Consider the following 18,665-nt stretch of genomic DNA (forward strand, 5'->3'; position numbering starts at 1 on the left):
TCCAGGACTGGCAGCGCCAGATGTCGGGGGCGCGTCGGATGGCCAGTCCGTTCGCATCCCCCACCCATGTAGAGGCCTGGGGGCCATCGGGCACCCCGAGGGAGGAGGAGGTGGTGTGGTCCGTCCCGGCTCCCTCTGTAGGGGAGGTCCCGGTACACCGCGACACCTCGGACTCCCCCCCTTCCGTCCCAGGTGCATCGGGTGGGCAACGGGCAGGACAGGCTGGCAGCTCGCCATCCCAGTCGCCCGGGCCGCAGCCTGGCCCATCTAGGCCAGGACGCCCCAGGAAACGGCCGCCAAAGGGATCCAGTGTCAGAGGGCAGGAATCACAGGAGTCCACCTCCAGTTCTGCTGTACCGTCTGGGGAACCACGCAGACGTAGTCAAAGGGCCCGTAAGGCCAAACAATTAGACACTGAGTAAGTTGGCACGGGTGCAGGGCACAGATGAGTTTTAGGCGCTAGGGCACGTGCATGAACTCCTTTGGTTATTAAAGTCAATGTTACACCTACCGAAGCTGCCTTTGTGCTCTGTCCAAAGTGTGCGGGGGTGTCATGTACGTTGAGCGCAAGTGTGTGTGTGAGGGGTGGTCTTACCTCAGCCCCAGGTGAGTCTGCCCCCTTCCCCCTGGGCCGCCATCAACATCCCCCGGGCAGAGGACGGGACCGTGCGCTGCAGTGTCACAGCCGCATGCAGGGATGGTCCGGGTGGATGGTGGTACTGTGGCCATGGGTCAGACATAGTCCAACGATGTAGAGCCAGGAGCTCATCGGAGGCGGGTTGTCATCATTCTCCATGGCCTGCGATAGACACGCGTCCACCCGCAACTGGGTGAGCCCGGCCCGTTGTGCCGCCGGTGGATCGGCAATTGGGAGTGGGGGGGTGGTGTGCATGCGGGTGGGGTGTGTGGGGTTGGGGAGGGGGGTGAGGGTGCTGGGTGGGTGGATGGGTGGGGGGTGTGGGTGGTCGGCTGTTGTCATGGTGTGCGGTCTGTGGCCATACTACCCGATTCCCACGCCCATCTAGTCAGTGAAGCGGGCGTCTATCAGTCTGTCCCATGCCCGCTGGGCCAGCCGGTAACGGTGGACAGCCACCCGTCTGTGTCTACCCCGTCTGCCCTGACCATTGCCCCCATCCCCCTCATCTGGGGAGGACTGGGCCTCTTCCTGCTGCTCCTCCACTCCGCCCTCCCTTGCCTGCGGCACATCGCCCCTCTGCTGGGCTATGTTGTGCAGGACGCAGCACACCACAATGATGCGGCCGACCCTATCTGACCGATACTGGAGGGCGCCCCCAGAGAGGTCCAGGCACCTGAAACGCATCTTCAGCACGCCAAAGCACCTCTCGATCACTCCCCTTGTCGCTACATGGGCATCATTGTAGCGGTTCTCCGCCTCATTGCGTGGCCTCCGTATAGGCGTCATCAGCCACGATCGCAATGGGTAGCCCCTGTCGCCCAGCAACCAGCCCGTCAGCCGGGGATGGCGTCCCTCGTACATGCCGGGGATGGATGACCGCGACAACACGAATGAGTCGTGTACACTGCCTGGGTGACGGGCGCAGACGTGCAGGATCATCATGCGGTGGTCGCAGACCACCTGTACGTTCATCGAATAGGTCCCCTTCCTATTAGTGAACACGGCCCTGTTATCTGCAGGTGGCCGCACGGCAACGTGCATCCCATCGATCGCGCCCTGGACCATGGGGAACCCGGCAACGGCAGAGAAGCCCACGGCCCGGGCATCTTGGCTGGCCCGGTCCACGGGGAAGCGGATGTAGCGGTGCGCTATGGCATAAAGGGCATCTGTCACTGCCCGGATGCACCGATGCACCGATGTCTGCGATATGCCGGACAGGTCCCCACTCGGTGCCTGGAATGACCCCGTTGCATAAAAGTTCAGGGCCACCGTAACCTTGACGGACACGGGGAGAGGGTGTCCCCCGCCAGTGCCACGCGGTGACAGGTGTGCCAGCAGGTGGCAGATGTGTGCCACGGTTTCCCGGCTCATCCGGAGTCTCCTCCTGCATTCCCGGTCCGTGAGGTCCTGGTATGACTGCCGGGGCCGGTACACACGGGGCGCCCTCGGGTGCCTCCGTTGCCGTGGGGCCGCGACGTCCTCCTCCCCCTCCTCGTCCTGTCGGTCAGGTGTCCCTCCAGCCTGGGCGGCTGCCGCCTGCCCCTCTGCGGCAGCCTGCGCCGCCTCTCTGGCACGCTCCTCCTCCTCCTCCTCCTCCTCCTCATCCAGGGCAACATAGACATGAGCGGCTGCCACCACGGCGGCCAACATCGCTGGATGGTCTGAAAACATGACGGCCTGGTGGGGGGGGAGGGGAACGACGACATGTCATCATTGCCCATATCCCCTCCTCCCCCCAGCCAGGTGGCATGGACCGCATGGGTCCAACTGTTGGAGGCTGGCACCTGGCCAGGTGGACCAACTCATTTGCCCTCCCATCACCCACCCCGGCACGGACCCCCCCCCCCCCAACCTCCACCCCGGCACGGACCCCCTCCCCAACACCAACCCCAGCACGGAACCCCCCCAACCTCCACCCCGGCACGGACCCTCTCCCCAACCCCCAACCTCCACCCCGGCACGGACCCCCTCCCCAACCCCCAACCTCCACCCCAGCACGGACCCCCTCCCCAACCTCCACCCCGGCACGGACCCCCTCCCCAACCTCCACCCCGGCACGGACCCTCTCCCCAACCCCCCAACCTCCACCCCGGCACGGACCCCCTCCACAACCCCCAACCTCCACCCCAGCACGGACCCCCTCCCCAACCTCCACCCCGGCACGGACCCCCTCCCCAACCTCCACCCCGGCACGGACCCCCTCCCCAACCTCCACCCCGGCACGGACCCCCTCCCCAACCTCCACCCCAGCACGGACCCCCCCCCCCCCCCAACCTCCACCGCGGCACGGACCCCCTCCACAACCCCCAACCTCCACCCCGGCACGGACCCCCTCCCGGCACTCCCCCGGAGCCCAGCCTACTCTAACCACCCCCCCCCCCGCCGCACACACACACAAGCCGAGACACACCTCTCCTCAGGCAATCAGTCTGCGGCCACGCCATTTCCTGCCCAGAGCCAACCCCCCAGGCCGTCACTCACCTCCTCGCTGGTCGGCGTGAGCCTGGAGCACCGGGTCACGCCGATGAAAAGGAGGTTTGATTCACGTCGACGTGAACGGTCATCACGTCGACGGGACTTCGGCCCATCCGGAAGGGAGAATATCGGCAGGCCGAAAATCGGCTGCCTTGCGCAGACCCGTGACATTCTCCGCGGCAGCGGCGCCATTAACGCCCCGCCGACTTTTCTCCCTTCGGAGACTTCGGCGGGGGCGGGGGCGGGATTCACGGCGGCCAACGGCCATTCTCCGACCCGGCGGGGGGTCGGAGAATGACGCCCCAGGATTCTCCAACCTAACCTTGTAATTAAAATCCCGCAGCCCTGGAGACAACTGGAAAATGTCCGCCACACCCTACCAGGGACGTTCACGTGCTTCTCAAAGTCCCTGAACCGTCTGCTAATGGGAACAGATATTCCTCGTCTACCTTCTGGAAACTTGTCGCAATCTTTCACACTTCAATCAAAGTAAAATCCCCATCTGGTTCACTAATATCCTTTTGAGGCGGAAATCTGTTACGTTCTGTGTTATGGCCATAGTGAAGATCAACACAGAACATCTAGTTCTTTGACTAGTAGGATACTTTATCAACAGAATGAACTCGTGGTAAAATAACTACTGAACAATGACACCAACGGTAACAAAATAAATGAATTCATTGAATTCTCCTGGAGCTACTTCTAGTGTGACTATCCTCTTGTACGACTTACTCCCAACTACTGGATATCTTGAGTCACATGGTAGATCTTTATCGGCACTAGCTGGGTGGAGGTCGTTTCGATAACGGTATACATTGATAGATAACTATATATAAAAAACTGTGCACAGGCATATCACCACAAAATCTATCATCCTTACCTGGTCTGGCCTACATGTCACTCCAGATCCACAGTAATGCGGTTGACTCTTAACTGCCCTCGGAAATGGTCAAGCAGCTCACTCAGTTCAAGGGCAATTAAGGAAGGACAACAAAGCTGGCCTTAGCAGCAACACCCACATCCCATGAACGAGAAAAGGCAAAAAGTGGAATTATTTTTTTAAAAACTCAGTACCTGAAACCAGGGATTAAGGTCAAAGGTTGCCATACTCCAAGCGTTCACAATTCCCCTGTTGTTGAGCCGTGCCAGCTCTGGGCGCCAGCGTTTCAGACCCAGAAATCCAAGGTGTACTGAGGAGGCACTGATCTGATGGTCATCGATCGATCTTCCCTCCATCCCCAAAGGACTTGCGCAGGCTGTAACAAGGACGTTAAAGGGAAACCGGTGAACAACTGGGAGTGAGACTTCTTAAAATTATTAACAAACCCAGGTGAAAGGGGGCCAAAGATTGTGGCTGGCTATACCAGCAGATTTGAATAGTTTGGGCGGGTGGAAGCGTGGCTGATCACACAAGTCCCCAGCCTGGATTTGGAAAGCAAGCAGATGAGACGGAAAAGGGAAGACTTGGTTAGGGAAGAATATCTGTGCATCCGGAACAATTTAAGATTAAGTAGCACGTGACAAATCTGGATATCAATGTAACATCCGACCCGGGGTGTTGATGGTCTGTATGGCTTGCTACCACGCTGGGAAAGGCAATCATTCACTTTTTCTTAGGCAAAACAAAGCAGACTGTGACCTGAATGTCCAGACAGAATGGATAAACAAAGGCGAGGCTAACAGTGAGTTTTTCAAACAGATTGCTCTGCATTCCAATCGCTCACAAAGTTAACAACCCCATTGTCTCAGTAAACCCATCCCCATTGGCAGGGCAGATTCCTGTCTGATCACACATTCAGAACAGGAATGTGCAGGTGAGAGATCTGCAGCTGTTTACATATAGTGGGTAGTGTGTGTTGTGTGTGTGTGTGTGTGGGGGGGGGGGGGGGGGGGGGGTTGTGTGTAGTGGCAGGTACTCCCACAATAAATTGCCAGAAGATGTCGGATTCATTGAACAGCATTTACACGATCGCCCGCACAAAAACTAGGTAAAAGAGACTCTGCTTTTCCAAGCCACTAGCTGTATGTTGCTTATCCAAAATGTCTCCCTTCCTCCCCTGAAGTTGGAGTACAATTCTATTATTCCGCAAATGCCAACCGCCTTCCAGTACCTCAGTCAATTTGTCATATTGGGAGACGAGCTGCTGAGTGGCAGCAAGCTGATTGGCAACGGAGGGCATGATAGCTGGGCTCGCCCCGTCCTCAATTAACATCCAGTTAGGCAGACGTTTGAGCAGGAATCACTCAGTATTAATCAGGAACAGGGTTGTCTTGGTGCACGAGGTGAGAGATGTCAGCTGCAAGATATTAAACCTTAGCCATCCAGTTCCAGGTCAAGAACAGTGAAAGTCAAATACAGTGTAAATCTCCCTCTATTTTGTAGCAACAATGACTCCCAAAATGGAGAATGGGCAGGATGGCGGGTGCAGACGGTGAGAATCATAGATCTTATCAGGAATCATGAGTTTGACGGGCTGAATTACTTCTTTCATCTGTATTTAACTTTGTGATATGATGCACTATCAATTACGACGAGACGAGAGTAATCATATCATTTACAGTGCAGCAGGTGGCTATTTGGCCCACTGAGTCTGCACCGGCCCTTACAAGAGCAACCCACTCAAGCCCACGTAGCTACCCTATCCCCACAACCCAGCAACCCCCACTTAACCTTTTTGGACACTAAGGGCAATTTAGCATGGCCAATCCACCTAACTCGCACATCTTTGGACTGTGGGAGGAAACCGGAGCACCCGGAGGAAACCCACGCAGACACTGGGAGAACATGCAGACTCCGCACAGACAGTGACCCAGCCGGGAATCGAACCTGAGACCCTGGAGCTGTGAAGCAATTGTGCTAACCACTATGCTACCGTGCTGCAATCGAGGCTTTATTACGCAGAGATGTGTTACCTCCTATAGCTGCTGCCGAAATGGCTGCAGCTCGGTGAGCACACACATTTACACTCCGCCTACTGGGTGGAGCCAACAGGCAGGGATCTACCCCCATACCTGTAGTACAGGAGCCTTACCATATTACATCTCATATCTGTACTATATACAAACAGTGGTGACTACCACATTCACCCCCTATTAAAAAAAAGAGTCCAGCGGGGGTGGTGGTAAACTATTTACATGTAAGTGAGCATTTTTAAAGTGTACAGTTTTGGAGAAGTTCACAAATTCAGACGGTCAGGTGCCTTGATCCTCCGTTGTGAGCGCCGCAGTCCCGGTGGCGATGCAGGCACCGGCTTGGTCGCCGGTGACTCCGGGAGCATGTAGTCCTCATCTTCATCCCCGGGTGAGACCAAGAGCAGGACGGATCGCCCTGGAGCAGGGGCTGCGGTGAGGTGTGCTGGGGGGAGGATGGGTGGCGCTGGGGCAGATGGGGGGTGGTGGGGACCCAGATGGTGCCAGGTCCCTGAGGGAGACTGTGTCTTGGCGGCCGTCGGGGTACGTCACGGCGTACTGCGGGTTTGCATGGAGTAGCTGTACCCTCTCTACCAACGGGTTCGCCTTGTGGAGCGCACGAGTTTGCGGAGGAGAACGGGTCCTGGAGCTGCCAGCCACCTTGGGAGCGAAACCCCGGAGGTGGATTTCCTAGGGAAGGCAAGGAGACGTTCATGGGGGGTTGCATTAGTCGCAGTGCAAAGTAGCGATCGGATGGAGAGGAGGGCGTCGGGGAGGACCTCCTGCCAGCGGGAGACCGCGAGATGTTTAGACCATAGGGCCAGCAGGACGGCCTTCCAGATCGTCCCGTTCTCCCTCTCCACCTGCCCGTTTCCCCGGGGGTTGTAGCTGGTGTTCCTGCTCGAGGCAATGCCCTTGCTGAGCAGGAATTGACGCAGATCATCACTCAAAGGAGGATCCCCGGTCGCTGTGGACGTAAGCGGGGAAACCGAATCGAATGAAGATGCTATTGAGGGCCTTGATGACTGTGGCAGAAGTCATATCGGGGCATGGAATGGCGAAGGGACATCGGGAGTACTCATCGACCACGTTCAGGAAGTACGTGTTTCAGTCGGAGGAGGGAGGGGCCCTTTGAAGTCCATGCTGAGGCGTTCAAAGGGGCGGGAGGCCTTCACCAGGTGTGCCTGGTCTGGCTGGTAGCAGTGCGGTTTGCACTCCGCGCAGACCTGACAGTCTTTGGTGACCGTCCTGACTTCCGCAATGGAGTAGGGTAGGTTGCGGGCCTTTATGAAGTGAAAGAACCGGGTGACCCCTGGGTGACAGAGACCATCGTGTAAGGACCGGAGTGGGTCCACTTGTGCGCTGGCACATGTACCTCGGGATAGGGCATCGGGGAGGCTCGTTGAGCTTACCGGGGCGATACAAAATCTCGTAATTGTAGGTGGGGAGCTCAATCCTCCACCTCAAGATTTTATCATTTTTGATCTTGCCCCGCTGTGTGTTATTGAACATGAAGGCTACGAACCGTTGGTCAGTGAGGAGAGTGAATCTCCTGCCGGCCAGGTAATGCCTCCAATGCCGCACAGCTTCAACGATGGCTTGGGCCTCCTTTTCGCTGGAGGAGTGCCGAATTTCGGAGGCATGGAGGGAAATTCGGAGGCGGGAAAAGAATGCCACGGGTCTGCCTGCCTGGTTGAGGGTGGCGGCTAGAGCGACATCTGATGCATCGCTCAACTTGAAAGGGGAGGGTCTCATCGACCACATGCATCGCGGCCTTGGCGATGTCGGCCTTGATACGGTTGAAGGCCTGGTGAGCCTCAGCCATCAGAGGGAAATCTGTGGAGTGAATGAGTGGGCGGGCCTTGTCCGCATAGTTAGGGACCCACTGGGCATAGTATGAGAAGAACCCCAGGCATCGTTTGAGGGCCTTGGGGCAGTGGGGGAGGGGGAGTTCCATGAGGGGGCACATGCGATCGGGGTTCGGGCCCTAGAACTCCATTTTGCACCACATAGCCAAGGATGGCTAAGCGGTTGGTGCTGAACACGCACTTCTCCTTGTTATACGTTAGATTCAGGAGTTTGGCGATGTGGAGAAATTTGAACGGTTAGCGTCGTGGTCCTGCTGGTCGTGGCCGCAGATGGTGACATTATCCAGGTACGGGAAGGTGGCCCACAGTCCCTACCGGTCAACCATTCGGTCCATCTCCCGTTGGAAGACCGAGAACACATTAGTGATGCAGAAGGGAACCCTAAGGAAATGGTAAAGGTGGCCGTCCGCTTCAAACGCAGTATACGGGTGGTCCGCCTTGCGGATAGGGACCTGGTGGTAGGCAGATTTCAGGTCCACTGTTGAGAAGACCCGGTACTGTGCAATCTGATTGACCATATCAGATATGCGTGGGAGGGGGTACGCGTCGAGCTGCGTGTACCGATTGATGGTCTGACTGTAGTCAATGACCATCCTGTGTTTCTTCCCAGTCTTTACAACTACCACTTGGGCTCTCCAGGGGCTGTTGCTGGCCTCGATGATGCCTTCCCGCAGTAGCCGCTGTACCTCCAACCTGATGAAGGTCCTGTCCTGGGCACTGTACCGTCTGCTCCTGGTGGCGACGGGATTGCAATCCGGGGTGAGGTTCGCAAACAGGGAAGGTGGGTCGACCTTAAGGGTTGTGAGGCCGCATACAGTAAGGGGTGGTAGGGGCCCGCCGAATTTCAGAGTAAGACTTTGGAGGTTGCACTGGAAGTCCAGGCCGAGTAGCAAGGCAGCACAGAGGTTGGGGAGGACGTAGAGCGGGAAGTTGCTGAACTCTACGCCCTGGACGGTGAGGGTGGCGGTGCAGTAACCCCGGATCTCCACAGAGTGGGATCCGGAGGCCAGCGAGATTCATTGGGTAACGGGGTGTACCGCGAGGGAGCAGCGCCTTACCGTATCAGGGTGGATGAAGCTCTCCGTGCTCCCGGAGTCGAGAAGGCAAGGTGTCTTATGGCCATCAACTTTCACCGTTGTTGTCGCGGTTGCGAGGTTGTGTAGCCGGACTGGTCGAGCGTGATGGAGGCGAGCTGCGGCTGGTGTTGGTGGGCCCCGGGCTGGTCGGTGGCGGATGCGGGCGATGAGTGGCCCGATGAGGTGCCCGACGAGCAGGGTTCCTGAGGCACCATCCAAAATGGTGCCGAACGGGCTGCACGAGGTCTGATGGGGGGAAGATGGCGGCGCCCACGGGCCGCACGTGGGTTGTGGGGGCAAAAATGGCGGCGCCGACGGGTCGCACGTGGGGGTTGCAGGAACAATGCGGCTGATTACGGCAGCGATCGACCGGGCCTGGCACACCGCAGCGAAATGTCCTTTCTTCCCGCAGGCCTTGCAGAGTGCGCTCCGCGCCGGGCCGCGCTGGCAGGGTTGCTTTGTCTGCCGCAGAAATAGCACTTGGGCGCCCCGGGGTTGGCTGGCTGCCGCGCGGCGCAGGCTTGGGGTTGGCTGGGGGCGGTCGCTGGTGGGGTCCACGATGTCCGGGGGGGGGGGGGGGGGTCGCTGTGCGGTCCGGGGCGTACACTTGTACATTATGGGAAGCTACCGTTAGCGAGGTCGCGAGTTTCTTGATCGAAGCGAGGTCGAGCGTACCCCCTTCTAAGAGGCGCTGGCGGATGTACGCCGACCCTATGCCCGTAACGAAAGCGTCCCTGATTAGGAGTTTGGAATGTTCAACGGCCAAAACTACCTGGCAATTGCAGTTCCTCGCCAGGGCGTGCAGGGCACGCCAGAAACCTTCCAATGACTCACCGGGGAGTTGTTCTCGCGTAGACAGGAGGTGCCTGTCATAGAATTTGTTGATCGGCCGGATGTAGTTCTCTTTCGGAAGCGCCATGGCCTCAGCGTAGTTGGGCGCGCCCCAGATAAGAGGAAAAATATCGGAGCTCAACCATGTGTACAAGATCTGTAATTTCTGTGCCTCTGAGGGTGGTTCTGTCGCTTATCCGATGTAGGCTTCAAAGCAAGCTAGCCAGTGGTCGAAGGCCGATGTGGCATTGTCTGCTTGAGGGTGCAGCTGCAGGCGATCTGGCTTGATGCGAAGGTCCATCGCTGTAAAATCTCTGCGTAATAAATTGATGCACTATCAATTACGACGAGATGAGAGTAGAGAGTAATCGAGGCTTTATTACGCAGAGATGTGTTGCCTCCTACAGCTGCTGCCGAAATGGCTGCAGCTCGGTGAGCACACACATTTATACTCCGCCTACTGGGCGGAGCCAGCAGGCAGAGATCTACCCCCGTACCTGTAGTACAGGAGCCTTACCGTATTACATCTCATATGTGTTCTATATACAAACGTGGTGACTACCACATGATACTTACCTGAATATAATATCAGGTATCACCCTCAAATTTACAAACCACCACTGATCTTAATCTTAAACTGTACCAGAAAAGATTCCCCTGTGTCCCCTTTCTGAGCTGGTGAAGGATTCAGATGAAGATGCAAATTAAGAGATGTAGGCCCTTCGGCCCCTCGTGCCTGCTTCGCCAGTCAATAAGATCATGTTTTTTAAAAAAAAATTTTTTTTTAGAGTACCCAATTCGTTTTCTCCAATTAAGGGCAATTTAGCGTGGCCAATCCACCTCCCCTGCACATCTTTGGATTGTGGGGGCGAAACCCACGCAAACACAGGGAGAATGTGCAAACTCCACACGGACAGTGACCCGGGGTCGGGATCGAACCCGGGACCTCGGCGACGTGAGGCAGCAATGCTAACCACTGAGCTACCGTGGAACCCACCCCTCAGGATCTTAATGGTTTTGATCAAGTCACCTCTTATTGTTTTGAACTCCAGCGATAGAAGCCTAACCTGTCCATCCTTTCCTCATAAGGCAACCTGACAATTCCAGGTATTAGTCCAGTAAACCTTCACTGACCTGCTTCTACATAGAACATAGAATTTACAGTGCAGAAGGAGGCCATTCGGCCCATCAGGCCTGCACCGGCCCTTGGAAAGAGCACCCCATTTAAGCCCACAACACCACCCCATACCTGCAACCCAGCAACCCCACCCAACTCCTTTGGGCACTAAGGGCAATTTAGCATCGCCAATGCACCTAACCTGCACGTCTGTTGGACTGTGGGAGGAAACCGGAGCACCCGGAGGAAACCCACGCAGACACAAGGAGAACGTGCAGATTCCACACAGACAGTGACCCAAGCCGGGAATCGAGCCTGGGACCCTGGTGCTGTGAAGCGACAGTGATAACCACTGTGCTACCGTGCCGCCCACACCTTTCCTTTAATAAGGAGGCCAATGCTGTACATCCAGATGGATTTTCCGGTCGCCGAATCCGAAATCAGTGGCCATTTTGCGCTATTTTGTCTGGCGTGGCCGGCACGGGCTTGGAGGGCTGATGGGCCTGTTCTTGTGCTGTACTTTTCTTTGTTCTTTGTAAAACTCCACCGTTCCCACGCCGGCGTGGGGACATAGCCCCAGAATCGGAGAATCCAGCCCACTGTGTCACCAATGGCCCATACAACTGAAGCAGAACTACATTTGTAATCAATTCCCCTTACAAGAGGCAACAATATTCTATTTGAATTACTTACTGCCCGATTGTGGTAATCTGTGTAGAGGTATTACGGTACCTGGTAATGCTGGAACACCATTTGTAGATATTGTATGTTTCCTATTGGTCAAGCTGTATGGTAGCTCTGCCCTGCAAGGCGGGGTATAAGAGCCCATGCTGCCCCAGCAGCCTTCATTCTGTACCTGAGCTGCTGGGGGAAACATCTAGCTTATTATAGCCTTCAGTTGGACTACAACCTCGCTTTAGTGGTCATTCATCGTGCATCACCGATATACTAACTTTTGTGATTCAGGTATCCATGACCCCCACCCTAACCCTAATTCACCCATTTCTATTGTAAACTTAGTCCCATTTCCTGCAGCCAGTGGTTAGAGATTCTGCATACACCTGTTTGGTGTGGATTTGAACCCAGGTCCCAGAGATGAAAAGCCAAGTGCTCAACCCACAAGCCTACCTAATGCCAAAGCCAACATGCAGGTTATGAGCTGGTGAATCACACAAACACTCACTGAACTGACAGCTTTTCCCTACATACGGAGAGGGGCAATCACAGGAGAAATCTGCATCCAGATCCTCGCAGTGCCCTCCATTATTACACGGCTGGGAAGAACAGTCATCGACATCTGGAAAAAAAAAAGATGGGTGTATATGTTAGTATCATTTTTCTTACTAAAAACATCACTGCAACCTTCAACCAGTTCGCTCTCTCTTTGCCCCAGCATTAGAAACATGACATTGAGATATTCTCTCCCACTACCTTGAATACCCTCCCTAAATCCCTCTCTATTTTTCTCTCCAAATGGTTAGCTATTATTTAAACCCATCTTTTCAACCAAGAGTTGAGGGTGCTCTGTTGTTGGCCATACTCAAGATAGAGTTCGATAGATTTTTGGGTACGAAGAGAATTCAGGGATACAGGATAACGGCTTTGCCAGGTTAATCATGTCCACAGGATGCAAGAGGGCCTCATCCGCAAGGATTTGGGGATGTATCCCATGCCAAGTGACAGCGGGGCACCGAAAGCTACAAGTTAAGGATGTTGTCAATACATGAAAGCCCTTGACATCAATCAAGACACCATCTGTGGGCAGGAATTTGCCGCCAACGTGACATGTTGTTTTGGAAGTGCCAAAGGAGGCGCCAGCATCCCACATCGTCGATAAGGGAAAGCTTCACATATAGCACCTGTGGCCTCTCCAGAACCGACTTGTTCAGCCATTAAAAGGAATACAGTAGGTGATCTGATCTAACCTCACTAAAGGTCTGAGGCTGCATTTCTATCATCTCTCCCAGATGGAAAACAATGGCTAGCATAATGTAGGAAGGTGGGGATGAGGTAGAAGATCAGCTGTGATCTTGTTGAATGGTGAAACAATTTTGAAGAGCCAAGTGGCGTAATACCAGCACCTATGCCGTAAAATGATATTAAGCTGTGGTAGGTTTTACTACTGATCTAGTAATTCAGGAAATATGGGTTTAAATCCAGCCATTGCCATTTGAGAATTTGAATTCAGTTTGCACAATCTGTAAATAGAAAGCTGGCACCAGTAAAAGTGACAATAAAGCTGTTGGATTGTCACAAAAATTCATATGGTTCATTAATGTCTTTCCTCAGTCTGGTCAATTTATGATTCTAGTTCCACACAATCATGGCTGATTTAACTGCCCCTTGAAGTGGCCTTAAAAGACACAGAGTTTGACCAAACATGGGGCCAATTTGGAATGTGCAATCAATATTACCCTCGCCAGCAATGCCCAATCCTCAGTATTACAAAATCTTCTATAGGTTTATTATTAAGAACATGTTTGCATTCATGTACAACCAATGCAACTGCACCTGCAAAGCAGCAATCTAAAGTGAGAATTTCTGCGTACTAACACACGGAACAGTTTAATCACAGTGCAAATACCACACAGCTTAAATTCGCCCAACCCAAGTAATTCCAAACTATCTTCAGAAGGGGGCAAGGCAAGAAAACAAAAAAGGGGAAAAATGGAGAAGGAGTATTTTACTTACCCGCACAGTAATTACTAATGGTTACAATGCAGTCACAGGCTAATGGTGCACATTGTGAAGAGCCACAACCCAAATTGTTGACTTGTCCCATGGCCATCCTCAGGACTGCTGCACTATTGAGTGATGGTGCACAGTCTTGTCCCTGTGATGCCTCACACAGTAAACTTCAGATCATGCCTCTGTGACCTGATACCATGTGAAACTTCCCAACAGGAAATAAACCACAGACACAATTTAATTGAGAATAAAGTTCTTCTGCATGGATAAGTACAGGCAAGGGGAATTTTACATCCCATCTAACCCAGTCTTCCACCAAGGTGTACAATGCTTCAAAGCAAAATGCAAATTCCTCTTGACTTTTTGTCCCTCAGAGACCATTCCGGATAATCGGTCACACTGTGTAAGATTCTCTGGCCTCCCCACGGCATGTTTCTTAGCGCGATTTCCCATTGAATCCACCCCATGCCACCGCAAAATCCGTGAGCTGGTGCAGACTCGACGGGCTGAATGGCCTCCTTCTGCACTGTAAATTCTATGATCTCACCCAGTGTGTGTGTGTGTGTGTGTGTGTGTGTGTGTGTGTGTGTGTGTGTGAAGAAGCACTTCCTGAAATCAATCCTGGTTCTGACATTTCACTCGTTTGTAAGTAAGTCCCATTTGTCCTGCACATATGGTTTACCATGGAATAGTTCTTAGGATTAAGATTTTCTAGTCCAATTAGCACCTAATATCCTTTATAAAATCCTATCCCAGTTGCCTACTTTCAAAACTGAAGAATCCAGGATTTTCCTGAGACTTTCCTCATAGCGTTCTGCATGTCAGGATGAACCTTGTAGCTTTTCTCTGCGTTGTTCAGTTCTGTTTAATTGGGACATTTGTATGGGAAGTGGGATAATCCTGGTTCCTAATTGCATTTGTTTAATTATTTAATCTGGAGAGTAAGAAACTGAGAGGGAATGACATCAGATCCCAACTCAACAACATCCCCACAGCAAGACAGGGTGTGAACAGAAACAAAAGTACAAATAGAGCCTCAAGTTTGCCTGGGGTCACGGGTAGTGGTAGATGTTGAAAGTGGCCCAGGTTTGTATTTGATTGATTGATTGTCACATGTACCGAAGTACAGTGAACAGTATTTTTCTGCAGCCAAGGGAACATACACAATACGTACATAGTCGGCAAAAAGAATAATCGACAGGGTACATTGACAAATAGCGCATCGGCAAATAGTGATTGGATACAGTGCGGAACAAGAGCCAAACAAAGCAAATTACCTCTGCTGTATTGCAGTCTTCAGAAAATAGGTTAATCTCAGTCCCAGGGACGGGTGAGAGATTACATAAATTTAAATGGTCATTGGATAAACATATGGATGATAATGGAATAGTGTAGATGGGCTTTAGATTGGTTTCACAGGTCGGCGCAACATCGAGGGCCGAAGGGCCTGTACTGCGCTGTAATGTTCTATAAACCACTCACTGCTTAATTTTCACAAAAAAAGTTAATGTGCTTTACAATTACTGTAATATATTCAGAGGCCATTAGATTAACAAAACTAGGGATGCTGCAGGAATCCTTTACACTAATTATGATCAGATCATTCTCAAATCATTAACTTTCAATCTCATTACATCACTTAATGTTCAAATGTCTGAGCTATGAATATTTTAATTATCAAGAACAAGGATTCAATTTCTCGTACAGGGCTGTTGAAACAAGACTGCATTGGTCCCATGTCCCGGTTGTAAGTGGAAATCTCTTTTCCAGTAGTCTCCCTCCCTAAAGTGCTCCATCGATCCATAGTAAGTAATGTGTAAGATTAAAACATTGGCAACATCTTTCATGCATTTAAAAGACATCTAACACACTAAACTCCAATTACAAAGATCTGGACATGAGTGAAGACATTTCTAGAATGTGGCATAAAAGCAAATTCCTGCGGGTGCTGGAATCTGAAACAAAAGAGAAAATGCTGGAAAATCTCAGCAGGTCTGGCAGCATCTGTTGGAAGAGAAAAGGGCTAACGTTTCGAGTCCAATGACTCTTTGTCAAAGCTAACAGACAGAGAAAGTGGGAAATATTTACACTGTGGAGTGAGAATGAAAGATGAGTCATAGTCACATAAACCCAGGGAAACCGGGTGCTAATGGCCACAGAAACCAAGGGGAAAGAGTGCTAATGGCAGTCCCCTAAATTAAAGTGACAATTGCAGGAACTAGATTTAAAGTGGGACAGCAGACTCCAGAGGTGAATGAAATATTTGATATTATTTTAATACAGTTTGGAAAACAAGCATTAAAGCAATTGTGAACAGTTTGTAAAGAAATCAAAAGAAAGAAATCCTAAAGGGGTTGGTGTAAAATCTTAGACTGTTAAGTGTGGAGCAGTTTTGTTTAAAAATGTCATTTTGACAACCTGGACTGGAATTTGGAATGCAAACCACTAAGTGAAAGCATTATTGCGAGAGAAGATTTCAAAGCATGTTTTTTTGTGAGTTTGGAAACTCTCACATGACAATGATCTGCGGGGATTCTAAAGAGAAAACTACAAACATGCACTTGAAGCTCAGAGTGAAGAGTGGTTTTTGACCATAGCTATCCTCATAGAATCCCTACCCGTGCAGAAGGAGGCCATTCAGCCCATCGAGTCTGCAAACCGTCTGAAACAGCATCCTATCTAGGCCCACTCCTCCGCAACTCTGCCTAACCTTTGGGCACTAAAGGGGCAATTTGGCATGGCAAATCCACCTAATTTGCACATCTTTGGACTGTGGGAGGAAACCGGAGCACCCGGAAGAAACCCACACAGATACGGGGAGAAAGTGCAAACTCCACACAAGTCACCGAAGGCAGGAATTGAACCTGGGTGCCTGACGCTGTGAGGCATCAGTGATTCACCTGAGGAAGGAGCAGCGCTCCGAAAGCTAGTGACATCGAAACAAACCTGTTGGACTTTAACCTGGTGTTGCAAGACTTCTTACTGTGCTCACCCCAGTCCAACGCCGGCATCTCCACATCATGAAAGGAAGAAATATATACCTTGCAGGCATCAATTGCAGATAATCTCTGATAGGTTACAGAGATTGTGTTCCACTCTGGGGCAGGGAGGGAGCAGTTGAATCAGTACTATAACAGATTTGTGTATTCAAATGCAGAACCAGTTATTTTTTCAGTTCCATTTGAAAAGAACAAAGGCCAACTCATCATCAAAGAATCTCTCTCAAAAGAACTATCAGATCTGAGGGGTACAAAGGGATTCTGCTCAGCACTGAATGAGGGCCGTCATACTAATTATTAGTTATTTTATTAACGGTTCCACGTGATGGAAAGACAGTGGAGCCTCTACCATCTATATTCATAGCACCAGGCTATAATCTGCATGTAGGTTGCCACAGCAACTTTGATTCCTGGAGGGGGCTGGTTGGCTGGACGGGCCTTTGTGGATCTGTTTGGTGCCAACAGAACAGGGTTTGATCGTCCATTCCAGCTGGGTTGGATTCGAGACCTGCCTCTTTGTCCTACCGTTGATGGAGATCGTGGCGCTTTGGGTCGGACCTGCCTTTGGGCAGAGAATTCAAGAAAAAGATCGCATTGCCCTTTGTGGGGCCTTGCTGCGCTCACGTTAACTGTCATGACGCCTACATTACAACAGTGACTGCATTGCAAAAGTACTTCCATGACTGTAAAACATTTTTGGATGTCCTGACGTTGTGAAAGACGGTTCATGAATGTAAATCTTTCATTTTTCTTTCCTGCTGACAGTCTGTGGGAGGTGAAGTGTGAAAGATTGGGGACGAGTAAAAATCTCCCTGACATTCACACAATGGATTTATTTATTTAACTTGGTGCTTCCCAGTAATACATAGAATTTATAGCACAAAAGCAGACCAACCAACCCAGCTAATCAATGCCAGCCTTTATGCACCACATGAGCCTCCTCCCACCCTACTTCATGTTCTCCTGTCAGCATAACCTTCTATTCACTTCTTGCTCATGTGCTCGTCTAAACTCTACTTAAATACATCTACGCTGCTTACCTCAACTACTCTTGTGGTAGCAAGTTCCACTTCGTCTGACAGTTAAGCTAAGAGATAGAGGTTCGAGTAAACTCATTTTCCATGTTAAAAACAAAGGCCAGAATTTTATGAGGCATAGGCAGTCACACTTTCATCCCAAAATCACACGAGAAGCCGGCGGGCACGTGTCCCGATATGTTCACTCTCGTGTGCAACATTATGATCGGCAGGCGCACATGGGAGTCGGAAGCGTGCCCAACAACAAAGTGGAGAATTAAGCCCATTAAGGAGGCAATTATTCGAGTTTTTACATTGCCCATGCACCTTTACAGTTGGCGGCCTTCACGTTTGTACTTTATACTCGATCCAGGGTGGGATAAAATGTCTGGGATGAAATAAAACAAAAGATGATTTTTGAGGGTGCAGGGGTTCTACATTATGCCATTGAATTTGCATTACAAGAGAGGGTTTGCAGCATTTTGAACTGTAAACTTCATTGAACCAACGTTGCAGCTCCCCGAGACAGCTACACAGCAGCTGTCAGCCTTTAGGCAGCTCCCTGGAAATGCCCATCCATGTGGGCGGCACGGTGGCGCAGTGGTTAGCACTGCTTCCCCACCCGGACCACTGTCCATGTAGAGTTTGCACATTCTCCCAGTGTCTACGTGGGTTTCACCCCCGCAAGACAAAAATGGTCCGGGCAGGTGGATTGGCCATGATAAATTGCCCCTTAATTGGAAAAAAAGAATTGGGGGCGTCATTCTCCGCCGGCGGGAGTCTCCGTTCTGCCGGCGCTCGGGGGTTTCCCGACGGCGTGGGGCTGCCCCACATTGGGAAACCCCATTGACCGGACGGTGTTACGGAGACTCCCGCCGGCCGGTCGGCGCAGAAATGTGGCGGGGCGGGTAGGAGAATTTCGCCCCTGGGTACTTTACATTTAAAAAAAGAGGAAATGCCCACCGCTACCTCACTTATGTGGCATATACGCGCTACCCAACACTTCGCCTTCTGCACTGAGCCTCTCTCAGCACGCTTTTCACACTAA

General features: G+C 52.0%; 1 protein-coding gene across 1 annotated transcript in view; it reads right to left on the reverse strand.

Annotated features, from left to right (window-relative positions):
- The window catches only part of LOC140387434 (lactadherin-like), a 132,329-nt gene that overhangs the window by 32,656 nt on the left and 81,008 nt on the right, over positions 1-18,665 (reverse strand). The window contains 2 exon segments of the mRNA XM_072470534.1: positions 4,187-4,368; positions 12,098-12,211. Coding sequence (XP_072326635.1) covers positions 4,187-4,368; positions 12,098-12,211 — 296 coding nt within the window.

Source organism: Scyliorhinus torazame, chromosome 12 (genome assembly GCF_047496885.1).
Source record: "Scyliorhinus torazame isolate Kashiwa2021f chromosome 12, sScyTor2.1, whole genome shotgun sequence".
NCBI classification, from domain to species: Eukaryota; Metazoa; Chordata; class Chondrichthyes; order Carcharhiniformes; family Scyliorhinidae; genus Scyliorhinus; species Scyliorhinus torazame.